Source organism: Pinus tabuliformis, chromosome Q, assembly GCF_031772625.1.
Source record: "Pinus tabuliformis cultivar Carrire ecotype Pingquan chromosome Q, CPIR1, whole genome shotgun sequence".
Classification (NCBI taxonomy): domain Eukaryota; kingdom Viridiplantae; phylum Streptophyta; class Pinopsida; order Pinales; family Pinaceae; genus Pinus; species Pinus tabuliformis.
Genome location: NC_142296.1, coordinates 1070725275 through 1070748444, shown reverse-complemented (window position 1 = coordinate 1070748444; position 23170 = coordinate 1070725275). Strand labels below are relative to the sequence as shown.

Sequence of the window (23170 nt, the reverse complement as noted above, 5' to 3'; positions counted from 1 at the left end):
CTCACTACACTGGCCTCTGGTCTCATGGCAAGATCCTCCTGTATACACCAAAGTGCCACTATCACAACTTTCTTCACTTCATGCTCCTCCAAGTGTGGATCAACGATTTCCATTAAGCTCTCCTCTTGAAGCCTTCGAATGGTCGCAGTGGGAAGATAACAATCTTCCGCTAAAGCCGACAGATCTACGCACTGGCACCTGGACATGATCTCCAGTAACACGATGCCCAAGTTGTAAACATCGCTCTTGCCGCTCACACCCACTTCCATGAGCCATTCAGGCGCCATGTAGCCCTGAGTGCCTCTCATCCCAGTCAGAACTCGGCTATGCTAATAAGTCTGCTCGATGAGTTTCGACAGCCTGAAATCTGATAGTTTGGCCTTGAACTTATCATCGAGGATAATGTTCTCTGATTTTACATAGAAATGCACAATGCATTCGCGACATTCTTTGTGCAAGAATGCCAGTCCACGAGCAGTGTCTACAGTGATGCTCAACCGAGTACCCCAACTGAGAAGCCTAGTAGCGTCTGTAGGGAAGAGCCAACCGTCCAAAGAGGAGTTGTTTTATCCACAGATCCGCAAACTCACAAATCCGCTACTCCTCCACGATGGGCAGACTAACCACTGATCACCCTGTGATCATCCACAGATCCACGAAGAACCACAAGATTGGCCTGCAATAAAAAAACGAGAAGATTGGCTTACAAAGAAAAAACAGATCTACAATTCACAGTCACATCACGGCTTTTCACTATTCACGACGCTTGACGACTTGATCCTACAGATTTACCACACTTTTTCCAGCTCCATCTACATAGCAACAACAAAGGGATGGGCAAACAAGCAAGGGAAAAAAAAACAAAACACTCATCAAACTCTTTATTTCCCTCAGCCCAAGAGGGGCCAAGGCCCAGGCCCAGGCCCATACGAGCTCCGATACCAAGTTAAATTTTCATAAGGAAATCTATATTATCTTTAATCAAATAACGTTACAAATAAAAATATGAAGTGTTGTCTCAAGAAAGGGAAACTATCTTAGACACACAATCACTTGGTTGACAGAATATCTCAACCACACACCGATCTAAGAACTCCTAACTAATATGAATAAACTCCTTTACATAGCAAAAATCACAGCTAAAACAAGTAAGAATTACATTTTCCAACAATACCTATATATTTCCTTTCAATTACTCTTAAAAAACCACACCTCATTAAGAAAAATATAAATACTCTTTAAAAAAAAAACTAACCTCACCTAATATAAATACTCTTTTAAGAAAAGGAAAAAAAAAAACTAACCTCACCCAATATAAATACTCTTTAAAGAAAAAGAAAACTAACCTCACCTAGAGAGGACCAACCCGAAATAAGGACCCTCATCTTCTTTACCAAATAAAGACAAATATTAACCCATGCCACAATGATATCGAGAAAAATCGAACAAAATCCTAATACACACGGATTGGAACTTGTCAATAAGAGCTTTGGTGCAGAATTATGACTTTTCTCTTGGAATGGTTTCAAGCCATTTAAATGAGGATGTTTTGAGAGTGTTTTCACATTGAGATTTTCAGGAGCATTGGAGTTTAGTTGGAAGTATGGATTGTATTTTTATTTATTTGGGTTTAATTTTAAGGGGATATGTTTTTTTGAGTTAATCACATTCAAATAAAGTTGAGATTTTAGATATACATAATTTATAGAATATTAAATATAATTTTAATATTATAATAAAAACAAGATTAATTTAGGTGATTATTCTAATAATTTACCATTTATTTTGAAACTTTAGATATACCTGAAAAATAAGGAACTAATAAGGAAATAAGGAAATTTTTGAAATGGTAAATCAATAAAAAAAAATATTACATATTTCACTATGTAAAATATTTATCTACCTTAATTTTTAATAACAGTTAGATGTTGTAGTTAACTAATACCAAATTAATAAAGTAAACCTCCTTAAAAAAAGCTTCTGAGAAAGGCAGCAATGCGATTTCTCCACGTTATGTGACTTTTCTAACCTAAGTGCAGGTCGAAAGTGGGGGCAACAAAGAATCTTCTATCGTTGGTTGAATAATCTAATTTTATGGATATATTTCAGAGTTATAATCTAATTTAATCCAATTAAGACTGAACAAAATTGAAAAGACAACGAGTCAGGGTCTATTTTTCAGAGTTATAATCTAATTTGAATCCAATCAAGACCCAAAAGACAATCACACCCAGATTGTAGGGTGATACTATGTCCATGTTCAAAGTTTTGAACAAAAATCAAATCCAATTTAAGAAAACAAATCTATCTGCTCCAACTCTGAATATGGTTACGGGGAGTGAGTATCTAGAGGTTTTTTTTTTTTTGCAGCTGAAGAAATCGCACTGTGGGGACCACACTTGTATACATAACCATTGAATCTGATTGTTGTAGTTACACTTTGAAATTGGCCCAACCCACTTAACAAAGTTCAAGTTGATAACCTAGAGTTGTGACAGGTTCATTTGACCAATGGTCTCGTGACTTCACGGCTCACGTTCCTGGCATAAATTGATTTAACTTTTCTATTTTTAGTTTTTTTTTATTATATAATAAATTTATTTTTCAACCATGTATATTTTTATTATTCAAAATCTGTTTTTAATATATAAATAAACTCAATTTTTTTAAAATATAAAATATTTTAAATCAAACAAAATTATGACAAAATTTTAAAAAATATTAGAAAAATAATTTAAAAATGAGTTGTTTTTAGTGTAATTTTTTGGAAGCTTTTCCTATGGGTTTTTCAGGTATAATTTCTCTAAAATCCAACAGGAATTTATTGAAATCATAATTTTGATGGGTAATCTTTACACAATCCAAGTGCCCTAAGGGTTTTTCAAAGCGCTGAATCCATACATACAGTGAAAAAAACCAGTTTAAATAATGCAAATCAAAATTTCACCTCAAATTGTTCCACCGGATTTCAGCACGAAAAGTCCAAAAATTTGCACTAAAAACAACTCCATTAAAAAATCACATAATTATACCAAGCCTTTTTTAATAATCTACCTTATCAACATTGTTTTACTGCAAACGACAACCACGAGTAACTAATCTGCAACGGACAGAGTTTATAGAGGAATGTCACTTTATAAATTGCTAGTGCATGGTGATGCCGAGATCACCATCCGCACAATCTGGACTTAGTACACTCTCGAGTTCCAAACAACCCACCTAACAAAATTCCAACTTATCAACTAAGCAAGTTGCGACAGATATTCGTGATCGTAGCAGGTTTTGGTTTTTTCATAGGCAAATTTTTTAATTTAATTTTTAAAATTTAAATATTTTAAAACTTTAAATGTATTTATATATTTAGAAATATATCATTTTTAAGTGAATTGTATTGTTTATAAAATTGGATATTACATCAAATGGAAAAATTGTTTTGTCAATCTTTCATCACAACCAAAAAAGCGTTCTTTATATAATAACTTGAAACAATAAAAAACTACAAAATTCAAGATATAACTAGAGCTTTGCTTTGAGATACACTTCCTAGAAATACTAGTATCATAAGAAACATAGAACATAGACATGAGATAGCTACGTTGATGGATCTGAATTTGAGACATCAATTTGTATAGGCTCCTTTGAGCCTTCATGAGTTGTTGTTGGCACAAGGACAAGGTGTTGTTGTATTTTGTCTAATCTGCGGTCCAAGTCTCTCAGATGGTGGTGAAGGCACTTTGATGAATCAAAGACGTCTTCCCAATGATTTTGTCGATCCAACAACGTGCACCCCAATAATATTTAAACACTTAATGCAACATCAATTGGCAATGAAGTGACCATGGATGACAAATCATTAGATCGTCAATATGCTCCAAAATTCCAATGTAGGCAATATTTTGGTGGGTGTTGATCGTAGCATCAATACCTGGCAACACACTGGTAGAACTCCAACTTCTCTATTCAAGTTCCACATTTTAGTGCAAGGCCTTAGTGTTTCAGGAAGTATTCCTTTGTCGTGTCGATCACCTTGGCTTCCCCACTTATTACGGTTAAATATATAGTCTCTTCTCTTCCTTTCTCAACTTCAAATGCATTAACATAAGACTAGTCACACATCAACTATTTCAGTAAGGGAGAAGGACAATAAGTATACCGAGCTTTTAAACACATTCCCCAATGTTGTTCCACTGCCAGCGAGCCTAATCAGTGCCCCGACGAAGTCACCTCAAGGACCTTGTTGTACCTCTGAAGATAATTCTAGGTCAGGGATTATGTCAGAGCATCTATAATGTTTTGTTGGTTTTTAGAGCCTTTGGATGACCAAAGCTCTAAACTATTTAAACAGGTGCAATTTCTTAATTACTTACGATTTATTAGAAGGATTGATTCTTCACCTCTAACAGTTATTTAGCTTTCATGAGATATGCAAGGTTGAAACTTTAGAAACTATATGATTTGTTAAACATCAAAAAGATTATTTAACCAATCATATACAGTGGATGCGTGTAAAAGTAGGAAATGATATTTCATAACTATTATTACCCTTATTTCAAATTTCGTCGAATGAATTTGGTAGTTGCGCAAGTTTCTGAATTTTTCAAATTTCATTGAACGAATTTCGCAGTTGCGCAAGTTTGTCATTTTGTTTGTTTAATGATAAGAGTTTACATGTTTGACTTTAAATGTTTACATGGTCCAACGTCGCATTGTGACAAATATTGTCTCAATATGAAAATCAACCATGGTCCAATGTCGCATTGTGACAAAGATTTCGTCGATTTGAAAATCAGTCATGATCAACAATGTTCAACCTTGGTCCAATGTCACATTGTGACAAGCATTGCCTCAATATGAAAATCAACCATAGTAACCATGTTTATTTTAGTGTTTATAATAAAAAATTGTCTTAACCATGGTCAAGCATGGTCCAATATCACATTATGAAAAGGATTGTCTCAATATAACTTAGATTGTCCAACGTCGCATTGTGACAAAGATTGTATCAATATGTAAATCAATCATGTCTCAACCATGCTCCAACATTGCATTATGATAAAGATTGTCTCAATATGATAATCATCATCAACCATGGTCAACCACGGTTGAACGTCACATTGTCACAAAGATTGTGTTGCTACGAAAATAAACCATGGTTAACCAAGGTCAACTGATATGCTCTTAACCTGCAAAATGATACCCAAATACAGAATATGCGAAGAAAAGATACCCAGAACACAGAATAGCAATGATTTTATTATTCAGAGAGTAATGTTCACTTGCCTCTTCGAGGGGGCAACCTCCAATAGAGCAGAGCTCGACTACAAAATAAGACACGATGCTCCTCGCAGGGAATCTCTATCATCTATATATGACTCATACATGCAATACCACGGGTCAATACCGTGGGTTTTATTAATACCATCTATCTAATACTACGGCCCATTTGTAACTAACTGTGGTTCTGTCATTAATTGCGGATTAACCACTTACAATTATTAATATGGGCTTTATTGACTCTTGACTATGACGTGATCCCATTACATAAATAAGGAGGTTAGGGTGGGACCCTAACATGCCCTCCCCCTTAAGACTAGCCTTGTCCTCAAGGCTGAAGCTGCGGAAACTGCTGAAGAATAGTGGCTGGTTCCCAAGTTGCATCTTCCGGAGAGGTCTCTTTCCATTTGACGAGGACTTCCTTAATCATGCGGCCGCGCAGTTGCTTGTCTCGTGTGTCTAGGACCTGTTCGGGTTGAAGCCAGATGGACCCTTCTTCGTCCAATTCAGGTAGACTGGTCTGAATTCTGCAATTGTTCCCAATCACTTTCTTGAGGCATGAGACATGGAAAACTGGATGGATTTTTGCAGTAGGTGGCAAGGCCAACTTGTAGGCCACTTCTCCAATGCGCTGAAGTACTTGATATGGTCCGTAGAATTTGGGAGAGAGTTTCTGACACCCCTTGTCTTTGAGTGATGTTTGCTTATATGGTTGGAGCCGTAAAAAGACCTGATCCCCTTCTTGAAATTGGTGCTCTGAGCGATGCTGGTCTACCTGTTGCTTCATGCGGTTCTGAGCTTGATGAAGATTCTCTCGAAGATGGGCGAGCATGGTTGCACGGTGTTGTAGGAGTTGATCCACTGCTTGTACTTTTGAGCATCCCTTGAGATACGAAGTAGGTGAAGGCGGGAGTTGACCATATACTGCTTCATAGGGAGTCATTTTGGTGGTGGCATGATAGTTTGTGTTATACCACCATTCAGCCAGAGGTAGCCACTGTACCCAAAGGTGTTGCTTTTCTGAAGTGAAACACCTAAGGTAGGTTTCTAGACATTTGTTGACGGCTTCAGTTTGACCATTTGTTTGCGGATGATAGGAAGTAATTAGTTTTAGTTGAGTGCCTTGTATTCTGAAGAGTTCCTGCCAAAAATTACTGGTGAAGATCGGGTCGCGGTCGGACACAATAGAAGTGGGCATGCCATGCAATTTGAAGATCTGATCCATGAAAGATTGAGCAACCAAAGTTGGTGTAAATGGGTGGGGTAGGGCACAGAAATGAGCATACTTCGACAGTCGGTCCACAACCACCATGATGACTGACTTGTTCCCTGACTTTGGAAGACCTGTAATGAAATCCATAGAAACCTCCGTCTAAATTGATGCCGGAATGGGCAATGGTTGTAATGTGCCTGGTGTGTTGACGGTTTCCCCCTTGTGGTGTTGACAGACATCGCATTCTGCTACGAAAGTAAGGATTTCCTTTTTCATGCCTGTACAAAAAAATGATCTTCTGGTGCGAGCATACGTCTTCTGAAAGCCCGAATGTCCTGCAATGGGAGATGAGTGCAATTCTGCCAAAATGCAACTTTTGAGGGTGGATGTTGGTGATATTACGACTCTATCCTTGTAGCGAAGAATATCATCCTGCCACGAGTATCCCTTGGTGGAATTTGGATCTACCTGCAATTGAGAAATGAGTTGGGAGAGCCCGGGGTGTGAAAACCATTCCCTGCGAGCCTCTTCAATCCATTCTGGAATGGGGAGGGAAATTGCTAGCAGAGTACTTTCCTCCTCAAATTGGCGAGATAATGCATCTGCTACACTATTGTCTTTCCCTTTCTTGTAAATGATCTCATAATCATATCCCAGCATTTTGGCTAGCCATTTATTTTGTTGTGGGGAGGATAGGCGTTGCTCCAAAAAATATTTAAGACTGTGATGATCTGTGCGGATTTGGAAACGTCGCCCCAATAAGTAAGGTTGCCAGGTCTCGACTGCATGTAAGATGGCCATCATTTCCTTCTCGTAGGTAGATTGGCCTAGATTCCTCCCACTGAGTTGTTGGCTTGTGAAGGCCAACGGTCTCCCTTCCTGCATTAAGACCGCCCCAATACCTGTACCCGAAGCATCACATTCAATGACAAAAGATTTGGTGAAGTCAGGTAGTGCTAAGACTGGAGTGGAACACATGGCATTTTTTAGAGCTTTAAAGGCCTGTTGTGCTTCCTCATTCTAGAAGAATGAATTTTTCTTTAGGAGTTGGGTGAGGGGCTTCGCTATGCGACCATAGTTGCAGACAAATTTACGATCATAGCCTGTGAGACCCAAAAATCCTCTCAAACTCTTCAAGGTCTTAGGTTGAGGCCATTCCTGCATTGCCTGGATCTTTTTGGAGTCCACCTTGACACCTTCACGCCCCAAAATGTGGCCCAAATACTCTACTTCTTCCATGCCAAACGAACACTTGGACATATTGACAAATAATTTATGCTTGCGGAGCAGTTGCAAGAGTAGATCTACATGCTGAAGATGTGCAGCCCAAGTGCAACTATAGATGAGGATGTCATCGAAGAAGACAAGGACAAATTTCCTGATATATGGTTTGAGAATGTGGTTCATAAGGCTCTGAAAAGTAGAGGGGGCATTACAAAGACCAAATGGCATGACCAGGAATTCATAATGGCCTTCATGAGTTCGGAAAGCAGTCTTGGGGATGTCGACTTCCTTCATGCGAATTTGGTGGTAGCCTGAGCGAAGATCCAGCTTAGTGAAGAATTGAGCCCCATTGAGTTCATCCAGAAAATCATCAACCACCGGGATGGGAAATTTATCTTTGACTGTCAACTTATTGAGGGCCCTGAAGTCGGGACACATCCGCCACTCCCCATCTTTCTTGAGCACCATGACCACTGGGGATGAATAAGGACTAATGCTGGGACGAATGACACCTGCTTCCAAAAGTTCCTTGATGATTTTTTCTATTTCATTCTTTTGGGTGAACGGATATCTGTATGGGCGCACATTTGGGGGTTGGGCCCCTGGAACCAAGGTGATGATATGATCATGTTCCCCTCGCGAGGGTGGAAGCTCATGAGGCTTGTCAAAGACCGGTAGATGGTTATTTAAAATCTGTTGCATCTCAGGATGAATTGGCAGAGGCTTGGTTTCGACTACCTGGATGGCATTAAATTGAGCTACAACTCCATGATTGCCCTTTTTTAACAATTTTTCCATCCTATGCGAGCTAATGATAGAGGGGGCTCCTGCCTGGAGTCCACGGAGGGTATGTGTGTAGTTGTTCTGCTTAAAACTCATATATAACTCCTGGAAATCCATTGTGATTGGCCCAAGAGTGCGGAGCCATTCAGCGCCGAGGACAATGTCGCAACCCCCCATGTGTATGGCAAACATGTGAGCTTTCAACTGATAATCCCCCATTTGAAGTTTGACATTTTCACAGCAGCCTTCACATTTCAATGTGCCTCCATCCGCAATTTGAACTTGGAAGTTAGAAACTGCTCATACAAAACAATGCACTGCTTCTGCGACTTTTTGATGGATGAAATTATGTGTACTTCCACTATCAATCAAGACTACTACTGGGCGATGTTTAATAAAACCTCTGATTTTGAGAGTTTGAGGGGAACAAATCCCTGCCAAAGCATGCAACGAAATAATTGGTTCATCAGAGACATTGTCCTTTTGGTTGTCTTCTTCTAGCGGCTCATGTTCCTCCAGTGGTGGATCTTCCTCTATTGAGCTGTAGTCAGTGGCATCAATTTGAAAAAATTTGGGCTCCTTGCATTTATGACCTGGGGAGTATTTTTCATCACAGTAGTAACATAGGCCTTGCTTTCTTCTTTCGGCCATTTCCGCAGGTGACACCTTTTGGACCTTAAGTGTTTGAGTCATGTTGTGAGCCTGTGGGGGGCGACCTTTAGCGGAGAAATTTGGGCGATTGTATTGGGCTGCTAATGCACATTCCACATTACGAGCGACCTTGCAAGCCTCCGTCCATGTGGGAGGGTGGTGCAGTAGGACTTGGGCTTTGATAGCTTCTTTAAGACCGCTGATAAAACATTCCGTGTAGAACACATCTGAGAGACCCCAAGTGCGGAAGGCTAAGGCTTCAAAAGCTGTAATATATTCATCCACTGTACCAGTCTGTCGGAGCTTAGTAAGACGACCCAAAAAATATGATTCCTGGTCAAAGCGATCTTGAAGAGCTTTGGTGAATTTGGTCCAAGTCTTAAAAGGTCCAGTGCAACGTTGATGCCATTCCCACCATTGCCACCTTTCATTGTCCAAGTACATGCTCCCCAACATAAGCTGAGTCTCATCATCGAAGATGCGATTCAGTTTGAAATACTGCTCCATTTGTGCTATCCATGCCGACGGGTGAGAGCCGTCAAATTTATGCATATACAACTTGGGAGGTCGCTGACTGGGTGGTGGGTGGGTGTGCTAGACGTGAGGAGAGTGGCTAGACTCACCCTCATTGTGTTCAGTGCCATTATACTCCTCCTCGTGGGCTTGCTCCTTGCCCTTCGGGACTATTTTCTCGACCATGTTACATAGTCCAGTAAGCTGAAGGTGGAGGTTGTGCATTGATTCTTCAAATTTGTCCATCCTTTCATTGGCCATCGCTTGAGCTCTAGTTTCTACCATACACCAACCGGGTTTTTTGAAAATTGGGACCGCCTAAAAAAAATTTCACTAAGAAGTGAATGGTACCACTGTGCTCAGCTCGTCGTCCTGATTCTGATGGGCTAGATCACCAATAAGCACCCCGAAAGATCCCAGACCCTTTTTTTTTTTTTTTTACTCCCTTATCAATACTGCAGTGGCCAAATCCTCAAAATGTCAATGCGGCCAAAAGTCCTGCGAAAATTATACCCCGGTATAGGAACCCTTCACAACGACTCTGATCTGGGGGATCTGAGAGATCTGAATGGCGGATCTGATGGCGGAACAGACTGCCTCTGTGGATCTAATGGATCTAATAGATCATAATGACTGATCTGCGAACTCGAGACTACGGGACTGATGTGTGCTGCTGCTGCACCCCTTTGCACAGGCGGATCTGGAAGAGATGTTGTATGATCCCCCGATAGAAAAGGGAACTAAGGTCTTGAGGAGTGTCAGGGGCTACAGATCGCAATATACATAAGGGTCTGGCAGTAGTACTCGGCCCAATGTTTCAGGGCTCTAACTAAGGAGGATCGACCGTACCCTTAGCCGTACAACTCGACTACCCTATCGTACGAGCGAGTAATCTCCTCGAGTGCTGTTCTCGGTGTACTGTAGCCGCAAGACGGCCGACGGTTTATCTATGGCGAGGTTTCAAGGGAGCCTAGGGGGCTTCCTATATACCCAGAGGGTACGTGGAAGACAATCCGTGCGTGGTTCTGTCTAATGCGCTACTACTCGAAGGGGTACCCACAGGGGTTACAAGGGAGTCCAACAGACGTGACAACCTCTTGTATTTCCTGCGTGCATGCCTCCCCAAATCCGCAGGTTTATGCGCTCAACGACATATCCCGTGGTTTAAAGACGCCGGAACACGTCTCTAGCCAAAAAACAAAAATTGCTAAGAAATGGAGACCCGCCGGCCCTGGAAAGTGCTCTGATACGACTTGTTATGCTCTTAACCTGCAAAATGATACCCAAATACAGAATATGTGAAGAAAAGATACCCAGAACACAGAATAGCAATGATTTTATTATTCAGAGAGTAATGTTCACTTGCCTCTTCGAGGGGGCAACCTCCAATAGAGCAGAGCTCGACTACAAAATAAGACACGATGCTCCTCGCAGGGAGTCTCTATCCTTATATATGACTCATACATGCAATACCACGGGCCAATACCGTGGGTTTTATTATCTATCTAATACTACGGCCCATTCGCAACTAACTGTGGTTCCGTCATTAATTGCGGATTAACCACTTACAATTATTAATATGGGCTTTATTGACTCTTAACTATGACGTGATCCCATTACATAAATAAGGGGGTTAAGGTGGGACCCTAACATCAACAATGGTCCAACGTCGCATTGTGACAAAGATTGTATCAATATGTAAATCAATCATTTTCTCAACCATGCTCCAACATTGCATTATGATAAAGATTGTCTCAATATGATAATCATCATCAACCATGGTCAACCACGGTTGAACATCACATTGTCACAAAGATTGTGTTGCTACGAAAATCAACCATGGTTAACCAAGGTCAACAATGGTCCAATGTCGCATTGTGACAAGGATTGATCAACCATTGTCAACCATATTTATCTTAGTGTTTATAATATCTATCTCGAGGTTTATATGTAGTGCCCTGCTCTAGTTGACTGACAGTGATATGACATTAACATTTATTTAGCCCTAAGGCCCAAAATTTATTCTTTGAAGACCTCAGGTTGAGGATTTGGACACATGACTCTATTATTAGTGGTTGTGATGTTTATTTATGTTCTCCATGGATATTATGATGATTGTAGCATTAATGGTTATGCATGTTCTATATTGATATTATGATGATTGTTGCATAAATGGTTATGTTTTTTCTCTATTTGAATTTATGATGATGATAGCCATGAGGATGTGTCCCCTATGTTACCTACTTGCATTATTTCTTATTCACAATGAAAAATGATGTGAATGACGAGGTGATGATAATAATGTTATTATGACAATGACTAACACAAAGAAACCTCGAAACTGATGATTATTGAGTATGGCAGGAAACCACTAGAGGCACTCGCATATGACGAGTTGACGACACCTGGTTTGATAAAAAAAATATTATTCTATCTTTGAAATTCTAAGTCAATTTTGAAAACCTACTATGTATGTTTATCTATATTCTGATGATATGTAGTGGTTGCAGGCACATATTCGTTACTTGTCCGAATGACTCACATATGGGTGATGGGATTGTACAATTGGATGGAACTGCATCGGAGGGGTGGGACAGTGTCCCTAATCTCACCCACTAGCACTCCCGACGTGACTTGGATTGGAAAGGTTGAAACACCTTTGCCTTGAAGATCATGATGTCATGAAGGCAGGTCCCAAAGTTGGGTCGCCCATGAGGATTTTACCGAGGGGGGAGCATCAAGGTGGATTCCTTGATCCCCGACACTACTAGTCTCACTATAGCAAGCAACATAAGAGATGATAATGGTCTCTGTCATTGCACCTATAATTTCCCCTCGTAGCCACTGAATGCTTGAAGGGCAAGTGGTGTGTCACCCTTGGAACTTCAAGGGAATTTCTTGAAGGGCACGACCAACTTGTCACCCTTGGCTTCAAAAATAAATTGTCAGGCATGACACCCTTAGAACTTCAAGGGAAGTTCTTGAAGGGCACGACCAAATTTGGCACCCTTGGAATCATTATAAATAAATAAATTAATAAATATAATCAAGATATGAAAACCAGGTAAATTCATATCAAGGATTAATGATTTTAGAAACCAAGGTAATTAAATCAAGAATAAAATTTGTTTTAAGAGGATCATAGAAAGAAATAAAATATTTTACCTTAAAAACTCTACCCTTCCCATGTTGGAATATATTAGGTGATAATGTAGTTTAATTAGGTAAAAAGGGGAAATATGGAAATAAATGTAAGGATAAATATTAATCCTTAAATAGTTAAACCTAATTAACAGAAGATGATGGTGAATTAAAATAAGATTAATAAATTAAATTTTAGAGAAATATAGAGAACCTCCATGTGGCAACAACCAACATAAGAATATCCATCTAAGAGATAACTTGAGTTGAATTAGGGAGTAGATAGGGGATCAAATCTTGACTTATCAATTGACTTTAGTAATGAACAAAAATTAAGGAGTAAAAAGGGGGATCAAGAGACAACTAGGAGAAGAAATAGGAATCTTGTTGAGGTGAGAAAAAATATTATGTAAGTAAATAATTTTGGAGATCCTAGATGAGAGAGTGACACATGGGTGGGTGAATAATTATACTATTGAATTATCAAAAATAATTAATTATGCATGGCATGCCAAGTGTCACCTATGAGGACTCCTATAAAAGAAGGGGCAAGCCATGGGAGAAAGGACTTTTTACCCTATGGTTGGATGGATGAGACTATGTCAGAGTAGTGACTACAAACTATAGTGAGTTTGGTGAGGTAGAGGACTTTAGAGAGGGGACTCTTGAGCCAAAGAGCGCTCTCCTTTACCAGCTATTACATTCCTCCATTGTACAACCCCATTGCAGCTCGGGGGTCCGCGGGGAAGAAGAGTACCCAAGGAGTAGACTGGGAGGTCAACCGGTGGGTCACTACATTCGGATGAAGCACGTCGTCATTCACACTCGGAGGCGACCGATAACAAAGGAAGACAAGTAGCAGCAAGTCAAGTTTGAATCTCGTCTTTTGGTGAATGGTACCTATGTGTTATAATATTATTTTGTATGACTTCTTTATGGCTTTAGTTGAATATATATAAATTAGATGATATGTTCAATGAAATGAAATTTAGAGATGTGTCAGAAAATGCTTAATAAATTTGAATTCCCAATGCTATTATCTTCTGGTTGTATTTTTATTTTGATTAAATATATATATATATATAGGATTGGTCCCTACACTTGGTATCAGAGTGTATGTTGAACCCTTAAGACCTATGGGCCTAGGCATGCGTGACTAGTTTTGTTAATATCTACTACACTTGTGAAACGCTCGTTGAACCCTTGCGACCTATGGGCCTATGCATGTGTGACTAGTTTTGTTAATATCTAGGACACCTCTGAAACACTCTTTCACTCTGCTATACGAAGCCCAACACATGATAACTGCTTTCTTCGAAGTAGAAGTTAAAATCACTCACCAATGCCAGCAATTCACATGAAATTATTGCCACTGAATGCCAAGAATCCCACCTATGGCTGGTAAGAAACGACCATAATGCACTTGTTCAGGTTGTAATAGATATAAACCTGATCCCTTAAAATGCAGTTTCCTTACTAAATTCCAAACCCTCGATACAACCAAGGTAAAATATATTTTTCTAATAGGCTCCACGTTAGCGGTTGGAGGTTGTGTTCCATTCTGTAGCAACCATCCACGGAGATACACGATGAATGACCAGCCAAAGAACCAGCGCATCTCAATAGACCCGGGATTTTTCACCTGCAGATAGCTTGGAAGAAACCCTAACTCTCTCGGATCATCACACATGCAGATCATCAAATAGGCAGCTCCAAAGGTCGTCGAGACAGTTGGGCACTACAGAAGCATTATCAAAGGGCTAAAATCAGGTGAGGCGGCCAAAATACTCAACGAGATCGCTATCCAAGAGCACGGCATAATGTTCTATGGAAACGAGAAGAGGAGACCAGGGGCTACGACCGTCTTGGCTTGCAGGGCCATATTAAACATGTAGGAATTAATTGCCATTTTTTTCTTTCTCAGAAAACAAATCAAACTAAAATCCTCATTGTTCATTGCGAGAGTCAAGCTAAACTGAAACCCTCGTTGTTCATTGCGAGAGTCAAGCTGGAGAATACCGTTAAGGGAGCCATCTAACTCAACTGAAATCTTGCAGAATCATATGTAACTGTGCTTCTACTAACTTTTCCCTTTCAAACTTATGATGTACAAGAATCGCAGTCCTAAAGGCCCCTTCGCCAATCTGCTCCATCGCTTCATAGTGATCCATTTTGGACTCCACAAGTAGTCAATTCAAGAGTTAGTCGAATAATATTCCAGATAGGTTTTTCCTTTAAAATCTTCATGATGCAGTGATATTTTTCAACTTCAGACAGATTCTTTTGGGGATTCAATAGCACAGTTGTTACAGAAAAAGCGCCTGACTTGAGTCTTCATTAACGAGACAATGCAATGCCCGCTCTACCTCGCCGGAAGGAACCCAAAATAGTTAATAGCCTGTAACGACAAACAGATAATATTGTCGGGTCATACACATGGCTCAGAAATTAGCTAGAGTCCTGTCAAAAGAAGTCAAAACGCAATCCCCTGAATGTGTATTTAAGCCCAGAAGAATGTCAAAGTCCTTTAAAACACACACAATTAAGTCTAGATGAAAAACTATGGTTTTGATACCTAACTAGATTGCATATTCGAAACGACAAGCACAAATAAATGGTGGGCATGGCAAGGTAATAACGGAGCCAAATCTAACTTTACGAAGAACAATCTCGTTGAAGACTCGGCCAAAACTGAGTTTTGTCAAATTAATCAGACTAAGTCAATCCATTGCTGAAAAGTAAAAAATGTAAATTTATAAGTAGGACTAAATGCGAAGAAAAAAAAAACCGAAGGTTGAGGGATTCAAGCAGGTCCCCGCTAATGAAAATACAAAATACGCCCCAGTTGAATAGCTTCAAAAAGAATATGATTTCCTTTCACTGTTTTCATACAATGGAAAGCTTCTCGTAATGATTTTACATTAGCAAAACTGCAATCTGAAGGTTGAAAATCCTAAAAGAAAGGGTACTCTTGAAAAAGAAAAATGCAAAACCAAAGATCTTTCGTAAGGAATTTGTTTTGATCAACCTCGTTCCATGTGACTTCATTAAGCGACCTCCCAACACCGCCATCGACTTTCAAAAAATGCCAAAGGACTATTCAGAGTACTTCCTTCACTAAAGAAATTTGAGCAGAATAGTTTTATTTGGAAATTTGGAAGGAATATTTAGAACTAACTAAATACCACAGATATTGAGAAATAGGGCTACTCTAGAAGAAGATTTGAAGCAAAGATCTTTCATTTTCAAAAGTCGAAATGCTTCAAGACAAGACCATGGCAAGTAACGCTTTAAAGTATTCTGACCAACCAACCTTCATTTTCATCCAGAATAAATGCTTAGAGTATTGCGTCTTTGCGAAGAAAATTTCTTTTTCGTAATTTCAATCAAGAAACCTTTGTTCCTTGGGGAATGCAGCTTTATTTTGAAGGTTCGAAGAAGAAGAAAAAAAATCCATTCTGAAGACTCCGAATGATATATTGAGGCCAAGCCGAAGACTCCAGTCCCTATAGACTAGATTAAGGCCATTCATGCGACACCAAATACTACATTGAGGACATTTGTGTTTAGGTATTTACCTAGATATACTCATTTTAAAACATTTTAGCAAGTAAATATCCACCATAAAACATCAGATGCTTCACCCATAATTCCCTGCAGAAAAAATACCTTCGTTTTCAGAATTCTATGACAAAATTTGAACAAGTAATATTTCACTTTTGCATTTGCAACTTCAAAACCTTAGTTTGAAAGATTCCAACCGCAAAAGCTCCATGATTTCAAATAGGAAATAACTCAATGTGAAGGTTTCAAACAAAGCTCTTGAATTCCAATACTGCATTCACGAAATTCTAAAAGTAGACAATATCACCATCTGGCCTTCCCTGATGAAAAAAAAAAAACGACCACCACTGTTTCCGGCCATAAATACAATATCAAGATGTTCAAATGATTCATCAAACTTTACCTCTATTGCATAATCTTAAGCCAAAAATCACAATCAAAAATTCAATGAGACGTTGGAAACTCACTGCTACATTCATTATTAAAGACATCCATTTCTCGTGTTGCGGTCAATTCCCACCTCAAAAATAGCATATCCATTAAATTATGCACAGGGTGTAGCGCCCAGCCATTACATCTTGAAATCACATAGTTAGTTTTGCATTAAGACTAGCTATAAATGATAATTCAAGTACACATAATTGTCTCAAAGATTAAAATTTGGAATAGAATGAACCATTTTGGAACTCAACGTTCACATTATGTCTCAAAGGATTAAGAATTTAGCTTTATGTCTAAATCTTTTATGAAAAGATTGAGATTTTGGACCACTGTGTAAATCTTTGATTTAACAAAAAGATTATTCCATATAACACTAACTTATGCCAACACTTTTGAGAACTTAATCGTTGGTGCTTTCTACTCTCTACCTAGTATATGTGACGATGTGAAATGACATGTTTCCTTAATGGTGTACGCTACTTTGTTTATATATTAGTTACATGTTTTGTTACATTAGTTATATGGTACTATAATACTTTATATATGGTTTTATTTTTGGTGCACATCAATATAGCGGATGTAGTCTATGGATTTATTTCATAGAGTGTGAGTTATGTTATATTTTTATATCATAATAAATTATATGTTAAATTGTGATGAAATATGTATGTGCTAATGTTAATGATTATATATAAAAGTTTTAAATTTAATTTAAGTTTTAAATATTAATTTAATTGTGTTTGTTGATAGTTAAGTTCATAAAATCATAAAACTTTAGAAACGTATTTTCTCTTTTTTTACTAAGGACACTCTCAGTTTATGTCATGATAATGTTATTAAACACCTCTACCATTTATATGACATAATGTAATCTAAGCATACTATTTGAGTAGATTGATGGTATTTTTTTATTATTAAATTTTATAGGAATGTTTGAAATTGATGGAAGAATTATATAATCAAGAACATATAAATACATAGATTGTTTATTTTGAAGAACATAAACATAGCAATAAAACATAGAACCACCCAGGTTCGTTATGACTTTTATCTGATTTTTATTTATTTATTTATTTTTATCTTACAAGAAAAAAAAAATCGTGTTAAATTGTGGCAGGATTAATTGGTAAACCATGGTTAGAAGAGGTACAAGAAGGAAGTGGGGCAGCTAAAGGGCGCAACACGGCACCACCACAACACCGAATCCTACCTCCCCACCCAATGATGGGGAAAACATCACAACACCATAACAGATACCAAATGAAGAAGTGTTGAATTTAATGAGATCATTCCCACACATGTCTAAGGCATTAATAAACCGTTTGGAACGGGAGCATGGAGGACCTATCATACAAAACGAAGCACCCCAAAACACTACAAGAAATGATGTACGTCAAGATTTGGAAAAAGTAAAATTTCCAGAGTTTTGGGGGTCCACAGATGGTCAATCTGTAGAGGCATGGTTAGCGAACATGGCTATGTGATTTACCCTAAGAGATTACAGGTCCTCAAATATGAAGGCCAAGATGGGTATATTCCAGCTAAAGGGAAACGCACTACTTTGGTGGAAGACATTATTAACCCAATTGGGGATGGATATATCATAAGTAACTTGGGAACTATTTGAAGAAAAATTTAGAGAACATTACCTGTTAGAGGAGTTCCTTGAGAGGAAACTAAATGAATTCAATGCATTAAAGCAAGGGAGTCGCTCACTACCAGAGTATGAGGCTCGTTTCATGGAATTACTCCGTTATGCCCCTCACTTAAACACAAAAAAGCTCAAGGTGAACAAATTTTTTTATGGATTAAATGTTAACATCCGTGCCAAGATTAGAATATTAATGCCTCGCACCTTGCACGAGGCAGTTCAGCGGGCAATCATTGCAGAGGAGGAGATCATGAGAAGTGGACCTAGTAAGTCAACAAGGCCCACAGGATCAGGAATACCAAGTGGAAACAGTATGGAACGTAGAAATTTGCAAAGGGGTCCTGTGCTCAATCATCAAAAGTGGTCAGCAGGAAATCAAAGAACACCATACACGCATCCAGCTCAGCATCTGCACCAGGTACCTCAACAAACCCGTCAACCACAACAGCACCGGCCTATGTGACAGCACAAAATCACACCTCCTCAGCACCGATCCCAACATTCTGGCTCTTTCCAACAGAGTTCCAGGCCAACTCTCGATTCAGTTGGTAGTAGGAACCAAGCTCCTAAGAGGGGGTGTTGGACTTGTGGAGGTCCTCACTACAAGAGGGATTGCCCTCAAAAGACAGGTAATACCAACTCAACTAAGAATGCAACTACAGTAGGGGATCTAGGGAAGGCTCGTCGCATCCATGCAGCCGTGAACAATCGCCAGGTTGAACAGCAGTCCACTATGTTGAAAACCTCAAGTAATATTGATGGTATGAGTTTTGACATTTTCAAAAATGCAGGGCTACCGATTCATTTATTTCTATAAATACATTATCAATTATTAAACATAAAGAAATTGCACAATATGAATTTAGACATGTAGAAATAGCATGTGGTATGAAAATAAATGTAGGAAGGATAGTAAAGGATTGTGAGGTGGACCTAAGTGTATGTAAGACCAAGGTATCCTTGTACTCTACAATTTTAGGAGTCTATGACGTAGTTATAGGAATGGATTGCTTGGAACGACATGAGGTACTCCTAGACTGCAAAGACAAGATTCTACATTTCACAGATGATGACGACCAAAGAAAATCATTAAGGGGAAAGAACCGAGGGGTGTCCCTGAGGTTCATCTCCTCCATACAACTAATGAAATATAGGCGAAAGGGATGTCAAATGTTCTCGGTGTTAGCTCTAAACGATAAGGGTGATTCTGAAAACCTTGATAAACATCCATTTCTTGTTGAATTTAAGGATGTATTTCCCGAAGAACTACCCAGGCTACCCCCAAAAAGGGAAATTGATTTCACCATCGACCTTAAACCAGGCACTGAGCCTATTGCAAAGGCACCCTATCATATGTCGGCTCCAGAGCTAAAGGAATTGCAGATCCAATTAAAGGAACTGTTGGACTTGGGGTTCATACGACCTAGCATATCTCCGTGGGGAGCCCCTGTGATTTTCGTTAAGAAGAAGGATGGGTCTTGGCGACTGTGCATTGACTACTGCCAGTTGAATAAAGTGACAATAAAAAATCAATACCCTCTGCCAAGGATAGATGACTTGTTTGATCAAATGAGGGGGCGATTGTGTTTTCAAAGATAGATCTGAGGTCGGGATATCATCAGTTGAGAATCAAGGAAGAATATATCCCGAAGACAGCATTTAAGACAAGATTTTGGCATTATGAATTTGTAGTTTTACCCTTCGGACTGACAAATGCCCCAGGTGTCTTCATGAGTTTGATGAACTGAATATTTCGGGATTACTTAGACAAGTTTGTACAAGCCTTTATCGATGACATTTTGATTTACTCAAAGACCCTAGAAGAGCATGACGAACACTTGAGGATAGTTCTACAATGTCTTAGAGAAAACCAATTATACGGGAAGTTGTCAAAGTGTTCCTTTTACCAAACCAAGATTCATTATCTTGGGCACATTATCTCTGGGGATGGTATCGCAGTAGACCCAGTAAAGATCGAGGCCATCATGGAATGGCCAACACCAACCAATGTTCATGAAATACGAAGTTTCATGGGCATGGCAGGGTATTATCGTAGATTTGTCGAAGGGTTTTTGAAGATAGCAAGCCCCATTACCGAGCTCCAAAGAAAGAACAAGAAATTCATTTGGACTGAAAAATGTGAAGAGGCATTCCAAAGGTTAAAGGTGTTATTAACGACAACACCAATTTTGAAGGTGCCAGATATGGAACAAGAATTTTTGGTTTGCACTGATGCCTCCAAGGAAGGGTTGGGTTGTGTGTTGATGCAAGAAGGAAGAGTAATAGCTTATGCATCAAGGAAACTTAGAACCCACGAAGAAAACTACGCAACCCATGATCTAGAAATGGCAGCCATTGTTTATGCACTAAAGATTTGGAGAAGCTACCTTCTAGGAAGGAAGTTTGATCTTAGGACTGACCATTGTGGGCTACAACACATATTCACTCAAGACCACTTAAATGCAAGACAAAGACGATGGTCTGAGCTAATTAGTGAATATTATTTTGATATCACTTACATAAAAGGAACGGTAAATAGGGTGGTTGATGCTTTAAGTAGGAGGCCTCAGATATTTTCAGTGATTCCCTTAAAGACAAATTTGAGGGAGAAACTACTTGATTTACAATTTAAAGACACCTGGTACCAGGAGGTTAGCAAAAGTTTGAGGGAGGATGAGATGAGGGTCCCAAAATATGAAGAATACTCCCTTGATAATGATGGGCTACTACGATTTCGGGGAAGGATATATGTACCACCGAATGAAGATATACGCTAGTTAATCTTGAATGAAGCACATCGCACAGTATACATGGCACACCCTGGTGTTAAGAAGATGAGTGCAGACCTGAAACCACTCTTCTTTTGGAAAGGGATGAAGAAGGACATCGTAAACTTGGTAGCAAGATGCTTAGAGTGTCAACGAGTAAAAGCTGAACACAAACATCCAGCAAGATTATTACAACCCCATGAGATACCAAAATCAAAATGGGAAGTTATATCAATGGACTTCATTGTGAGACTACCAATAACCTCAATAAGACATGATTCCATATTTGTAGTGATGGACACGTTGACCAAGAGCGCCCATTTCATACCAGTTAAGACTACATATAAGGCACCGGAAATATCCAGAGTTTTTATTGATGAGATTATGAGATTGCATGGAGTGCCTAGGAAGATCATATCTGATGGGGGACAGTGTTTACAAGAAATTTTTGGACCATTTTCCAAGAAGCCTTGGGAACCTAGTTGAACTTCATCACTGCTTATCACCCTGAGACAGATGGGCAAACAGAAAGGAGTAATCAAATCCTCGAAGACATGCTTCGGATGTATGTGATGGACCAACAAAAGAGATGGGAGGAGTTTTTACCCCTCGTGGAATTTGCTTACAATAATAGTTATCAAAGTTCCATCAAGATGGCGTCATTTGAGTTCTTATACAGGAGACCTTGCAAAACACCTCTCAGTTGGGACCGACTAGAGGATAGAGTATTAATAGGACCAGAAGTGGTGCAAGAGATGGAAGAACAAATGACTATGATTAGAGGAAGGCTAAAAGAAGCACAAGATCGACAAAAGAGCTATGTTGATGCTCATCGGGTAGACCGAAGTTATGAAGTGGGAGATAGGGTATTCTTGAGAGTGAGGCCCCAAAAAACTCTATAAGATTCAAAAAGGGAGAAAAAATATCTCCACGGTTTGTGGGAACTTTTGAAATCTTAGAAAAGAAAGGGTCAGTAGCATATAGGCTTGCCTTACCTCCATCTTTAGCACATATGCATGATGTGTTTCATGTTTCTGTTTTGCGTCATTATATTTCAGATCCTTCGCATGTTATTGACTTTGGTCATTTGTAGGTTTCGAACAAGGGAACAGTGATGGCCAAACCAATTCACATACTAGACTAGCGAACTTCGCAGCTTAGACGACGATTAGTGGACCAGGTTAAGGTCTAGTGGGACAATTATAGTTCTAGTTCAGCTACTTCGGAGGACACCGAGGAGATGCGTCATCGTTTTCCTTACCTATTCCAAGGACTTCGAGACGAAGTCTATTATTAAGAGGGGGTGTATGTAGTGCCCCGCTCTAGTTGACTGACATTGATATGACATTAACATTTATTTAGCCCTAAGGCCCAAACTTTATTCTTTGAGAACCTCAAGTTGAGGATCCGGACACATGACTCTATTATTAGTGGTTGTGATGTTTATTTATGTTCTCCATGGATATTATGATGATTGTATCATTAATGGTTATGCATGTTCTCTATTGATATTATGATGATTGTTGCATAAATGGTTGTGTTTGTTCTCTATTTGAATTTATGATGATGATAACAGTAAAGGATATGTATGCTCTCTATTGATATCATGATGATGATAGATTTGATGGATAGGTATGTTTTCTATTGATGTTACAATGTTGATAACTTTGATGGATATGTATGTTTCCATTGATGTTATGATGATGATAGCCATGAGGATGTGTCCTTTATGTTACCTACTTGCATTAGTTCTGGTTCACAATGAACAATGATGTGAATGACCGGGTGATGGTAATAATGTTATTATGACAATGACTAACATGGATAAACCTTGTTACTGATGATTATTGAGTATGGCAGGAAACCAGCAAAGGCACTCGCATATGACAAGTTGACGACACCTGGTTTGATAAAAATTTATATTATTTTATCTTTGAAATTATAAGT

The 23170-nt window shown here is 39.0% G+C and overlaps 1 protein-coding gene across 1 annotated transcript in view; it reads right to left on the bottom strand.

The window, feature by feature from the left end:
• Positions 1-329: 329 nt before the first annotated feature.
• Positions 330-23170, bottom strand: part of LOC149223240 (uncharacterized) — a 41218-nt gene continuing 18377 nt past the window's right edge. The window contains exons 2-3 of the mRNA XM_089387841.1: positions 625-676; positions 330-529 (exon numbers count right to left, since the gene is read on the bottom strand). Of these exons, the coding sequence (XP_089243967.1) occupies positions 330-529; positions 625-676 (252 nt within the window). The remainder of the gene's footprint in view (positions 530-624; positions 677-23170) is intronic.